The sequence below is a fragment of the Pithys albifrons genome, chromosome Z (assembly GCF_047495875.1).
Source record: "Pithys albifrons albifrons isolate INPA30051 chromosome Z, PitAlb_v1, whole genome shotgun sequence".
NCBI lineage: Eukaryota > Metazoa > Chordata > Aves > Passeriformes > Thamnophilidae > Pithys > Pithys albifrons.
This window is the reverse complement of record NC_092497.1, coordinates 60,098,027-60,104,026: the sequence shown is the minus strand read 5'-3', so window position 1 is coordinate 60,104,026 and position 6,000 is coordinate 60,098,027. Positions and strand designations below refer to the sequence as shown.

Here is a 6,000-nt window from a genome sequence, read left to right as displayed (position 1 = left end):
TTTGGTGCTATTAAATAATTTATTTAAAGGAAGAAAAGTAATGGAAATAATTCCTGATGCTCCATTGAAATTCTGGCATACAAAGGTTAGGCAATGCAATATAAACTTTAAATACCTATTAGTTCATAAAATCTGTATATTGAAACACTGACAGGTCCCCAGTTTAATACTATAATTTACAGAGAAATTTGAGACACAGAAATTTTTTGTCACTAAGAACACTGTCTGAAAATCCCCATGGTTTTCCATTGACCTGAGCTTATTCTAGGCAATATATTATTTTTGTATTTTCCCTCTTTTAGAAGACAAAATTAATACCTTTGGCTGATTTTTGAAATTTGCAGTATTATGACAGAGTAGTTATCCTAAAATAAAAAGGACAACAAACTGAATCTCTGTTCACACACACACACACACACACACACATATATATATATATATATATATAACTCATTGCAAGTCAGATAACGTACTGAATCTGAGCAATAGTGTCACTATCAGTAAAGATTGTAGAGAGATCTGGCAATCGGTTTTAAAACAATGGACAGGCATACATCAGATATAGTTTATATCATTTCAAAGAGCAAAAAATACATTATTGGTTACTGAAACTACTGGAACATGTTTCCTCCACATGGTCATGTTGGTATCAATTCTAAAATAGGATGACCATAAAATGGTGAAGGGGCGCTTTAAATTGGATTCATACCTTTTTTACCTGCTACAGTTTTGCTATAGACTTTCATCTTTTCTATGGAAATAGAAGAGCTTTAAAATTATAGAGATTTACACGGTATGTGCATAGGTATTCTTCTATATTTATAGTTAAGACTATCCAGTCCAAAATCTAATAGCTTCAGGCACTGACTAAAAGTTGTATTTTATTGCCTTTGCAAGTCATTATGCTCAAGCTCCATCAGCACTTTGGGAAGCAAAATCGTGAAGCATTCACGCCTGCTCAACTTGCCATATGCAGCTACAGGATATTATCTTAGCATTACATTATTTATTTAAAAGTGTTCAATCTAATTACAGCTGAACTGTTATTTTGACTTGTCATCGTCTAATGGTGTGATTGTTAATTTACAAGAATAGCTTCCATTCCATTACTCCTAACTGCTTCAAATATAAATACTAATTCAAATTAAAAAAAAAAATCTAGAATTTTACAGCTTCTACTATTTTCTGCTAAGTCAGTGCAAGATTTCTTTTGCAAAAGAGCTACCCATTTCCTTTGCACAATGTGCAGCATCACAGGTTTATATGCTGAAGTTGGCATCTGTCCTCTTCAGTTTGGTGGCTGTGGAATAGATTGAATCTTTCATTAAGAGTTCCTCTCACTATAGATGTCAATCCCAAAAGCTACTGATACATGAACCTTCTCAAATAAAGTAATTTTTGTTGTTTCTATCTCCTTTTTTTATTAATATTTTTTAAAATTTAAATTTGCTACAGCCAAGGCATTAATGACACTGGCCACATCTCACAATAACATTACCTTTTATTAGAGATCTTATTTTACATATCCCCATAAGATATAAAACCTTCCAAGAGAAAATATCAAAAACTTTCAGCTGAAATCTGTTTGTTTCAGACAGTATGAGCAAGTGAACCAAAGACAATTAAAAAAAAAAATTAAAAGAAAAAGTAATCAGTAGAGGTACAACTCTGGTATGGAAAGTAATTACACAACATTGTCCTTAAAATCATACAGAAAGGTAAGGATGCTTGGCTCTCTTAACCAGTAGTTATAAACACATTAGCTCTAAAAACAAAAAAAACCACCCAGAAATAATACAATGGAATTAGATGGCCAATTCACCAAAATGCAGCATAAGAATTCATTAAGATTTGTTGGGGGGAAAAAACAACAAAAAATCAAATAACAAAATTCCAAACTAGCAACCCAAAACCCCAGCCTCACTGACAGACATATTCTGAGCAAATTACAGCAAAATTTACTGTGAGACTTTGACCGGAGTTTTGACTTTGTTAAGGATTTCAGAAAAGGATCCTGAATTAAAAGCTGTTGTTACACAAAAAATGAAAAATAAATGAACAAAGATTAAATCTGCTGGTTAAGAAAGATTCAGGCATCATGATTGTACAGCTAAGGATAAAAGAAAAGATCAAATGCTATATGAAGAATCTTTTGAAGCAATTCCAAGAGGCAAAATACTTTAAAATTTTATTGCATCAAAATTTTACTTTTCCGCCTAACAAAACTGAAATAGTATTTTGAACGTTTTGTTGCACAGAACATAAGTCCCTTTAAAATTTTAATTCTGAAGATGCAACAAAATTAACGTCATGAGAAATTTCTGTTGGAAAGTCTACCAAGCTTTGACTTTCAACAAAAAATACTATTTTCAAATACTATATCTAAGAAAAGTTACAGTACATGTTTATTGCATGAAAACATCCACTTTATTGGATCCATCTGATTCTTCTATTTGTGATTAGTTGTTCTCATATTCTTGATGTAACTTGCAACAGATCCTACTAAGTATTCCCATTATTACAAAACACACAGCAGATTGAATTAAGTAGGAAAATCTATACAATCTCAACAGAGATCCAACCTGTGACAATGCAGGAAATAAGTGTGACTTTCATTTTCTTTTAAGATAGCCAGTAGCTACATGATAAAATTTGATAGACTTTGATATTTGATACAATTGTGGAACATGAATGATGAAATTCAATGCAGGAGGCAATATTAGAGCTACCACATCTTTTTAGCAGTTATGATGACTTTTCATGCATTAGTATTGAAGATATGCAACAATGTATGGAAAAGTAAAGCATAAGCGAGAAATAGAAGAATGAGTCATGAAAATAAATGAAGACTAGAAAATGGGATCATACTGAAGTGAATGTTTATATATATTAACTGTAAACAGCAGCTCTACTTAGGGAAATATTTTTCACACTTGGATGGCTTAAGTACTAAACATGAATTAATATGTGACAAAGCAAGAAGTTAAGTCTCCATTCTTCAGTAACATGAACACTGGCAATGTAACTGAGGTTGCAAGTTTGAAAAATGTTTAAAATATAGGCACATGATTCTGAATTAACAGGTCACCACAATCTGTGACATGCACGCACATGTTTTGATGGGTTTGCAAACTATGTCTTGCTTACTATCAACTCTCTGCATCAAGTTGCAATTTTCTTGAAAGCAGCTGAATTTAGCTTCTATGGTAATTTTTTTTTGTCTGTGTTTCAGGTTATGACATCATATTAATACATTCAAATAGTCAAAATGTTCAGAATAAGATAGCACAAACTTGGTGCAGGAGTACATAGATCAGAGTGTGGCCAGCATTGTCAAATAGGAGATACACAGCTTAAGTATTATATAAACTACTTTTTCCCCAAAAACATTAACATAGACACCAAAGTTTTAACAAGACATATCAAAAAATAAGGCACATTTATTTTGATATGGTAATCTTGAAATAGAAAACTCATTTCAGAGAACATCGATATCTAAATGAATTTTATAAAAAATCTTGTCTTCATGATAATTATGGACAATTCTCCTCATGGTAATGGAATAATTGCACATATCCCAGTGTGTCAAGTAACAAAATGGGAGCTTTATTAAACATTTCCATTGCAAAATTACTTTGTAGGTTCGTGTTTTCCTATTTACATAACTCAGGTGAATGGTAGAAGTATTAAAATCTACCATCACTTATCACAAGTACTGCAGGCTTTCATTTTACCACAATTAATAATCCCCTTTATGTTGAATAAATTGAAATTAATTGTGGAATAAATTGAGATCACTGTCATTTATGTAAATGATTGTAAATATTTGGACATTAGCTACTACACAAGAACATTTTATCCTATTTCATTTCCAAGCTGCATCAGGACTTTCTACACTGAGTTATTCGTACATAAATTCATCAAGAATCAGCAAAGTAAGGTTGTTTAAAATCCAATCCCCTCTTTATGAAAATTAAAACACCAAAAACATCATTAGTGAGCATTTAACCTGAGATTGAATCTGTTGAGAGGTTAACATTCTTAGAATTTCTTCACTCATATTAACTTATACTGATATTCCTATTTTATGGGGGAGAAAACCAAAACCTGAACAAACAAAAAAGTTGCTTGCAACATGGCTTTTCACTGTGTTGGTCAAAAAAAAATTACAGAATGCATTTTTTTCTCACAGTATCCAGAAGCTGGAACAATATTGATGTGCTTCTTATTGCACATGAAACTCAGAGGAGATATAATTGCAGACTCTTCATCTCTGTCTGAGTATTAAAGCATGAGTTCATTTTAGCCGAATCCGGAACGTATTTATCTCCATAGAACTCATATTTATTTCACTTATATTTCTGGCATCTGGAGGTGAATGCATCAAAGATAAAGATGTGGGTGTAAGACTTTTCACTCTGAATTTGCTAAAGAGTTTATGCACCTTTATCTGCAGGGGGAAAATAAAAAGAAAAAAGAACTATATTTAGAATAGGCAGTATATATCCTAAAATTATACATCTCCTTACAGGAACAAGCACAACAATTCTCTCACCAAAGACTATGAATATTTTTAAGTACTATAGATCAAATACTACACACTAATTTAGCTCTTTTAAGGCAGTATCCACTGTGTACATTTAAAAGGAAATTAAATCAATATATTAAAACTATTAGAAATATTTGGATTTAAACTCTTCTTGTTTCTCATCAAAACAATATTCACTCTTCTGCCTGAAGAAAATCCCAAACCTATTTTAAAATTTTATTACACAATTTCTACAGATTAATAATTCCTCACACCCTCTATAATCTTCAGAAAAAAAGTTATTTCTATTTCATAGTTTTACACATCACATCAATTCTATAGCAATCTTAAAATACTTAGATATTTGCACTGGTGCAGGTCATTTAAAAGAGCATGGGTAGACAAAGCAACAGTCACAAAACTTGTGGATTTATTAATGATATTCAAAAGATACACTTCCGAATATGTAATTTGAGTCCTTTTGCTTCACAGAGCTCTAAAATACTACTAAAAATTATCTGAGAAATACTCATTTACAGGATGGTAATAAGATTAAAACTAGTTTACTTGTTGATGCTTACATCATCATTCCCACACACCCCCAGATCCAAAACTTTTACAAATGGAAAGCAGCTTTCAAGGTAAACTTACTATTATCTGAAAGCGTCACTCTTGATGAATAAATACCTAGATTTCATCTACAATTTGATTTAGTATCAATGTTTCTGCAATATTTGAAAAATAAGCTGACCATAAAATATCAGCATACCTTTCCCTGAGTAGTGGAGCAGAGCAGCCCTGTGTCTCTGTTTGAAAATCTACAGTCAAATCCCTTCCTGTGAAGAATCAGAGCAGCTTCATCAGATGGATCAACATCTACCTGCAAATAAATAAGGTAAAAGATTACTCAAAAAGTAGCAGATAGAAAGGCATTTTAGGACCTCTTAAAATTATCATTATTGTACAGTGATAGAGGCACTTATACCTTAAAAAAAGATTCAACTGTCATGGGCTTTTTTGAATTTTATAAGACTAAATATAGAAAGAACTAAACTGCAACGAGTTGAAACATTCAATGTATTCAGAATATAAATGTAAGCTGTTGAGTTTAAAGCTCAATAGATGCATATATACAGGCTCAGAATCGAAGAATAGCTATCACAGTTGTATTGATTGGTTTTTCACAAAAATTTTGCAGCAAAACTAAAAGTGAAACAGAAATAATGTTAATTACAATAGTCAGTTTTAAATACTATGTTGAATAAGCTTTCATGTTGCAAAGATGCTCCCTAACTCAGCTTAAGTTGTACAGAAAACTGTGTCCTTGAGCCTCAAAAGACATCAAAGAGTGACTCAAGAGTAACCAACAGTCTCAACTTCCTAGTTTGGACCAAGTAGCTAAAACCACCACATAGCACAAATGGTCACAATGAGAGCCTAAAATGTCTCAAATCAGAATCTTGTTTTGGCAT

At 31.9% G+C, this 6,000-nt stretch overlaps 1 protein-coding gene across 1 annotated transcript in view; it reads right to left on the bottom strand.

Annotated features, from left to right (window-relative positions):
- Window positions 1-1,483: 1,483 nt before the first annotated feature.
- The window catches only part of MAN2A1 (mannosidase alpha class 2A member 1), a 117,828-nt gene continuing 113,311 nt past the window's right edge, over window positions 1,484-6,000 (bottom strand). Inside the window, exons 21-22 of the mRNA XM_071580285.1 lie at window positions 5,298-5,408; window positions 1,484-4,450 (exon numbers count right to left, since the gene is read on the bottom strand). Coding sequence (XP_071436386.1) covers window positions 4,298-4,450; window positions 5,298-5,408 — 264 coding nt within the window. The 3' untranslated portion in view covers window positions 1,484-4,297. The remainder of the gene's footprint in view (window positions 4,451-5,297; window positions 5,409-6,000) is intronic.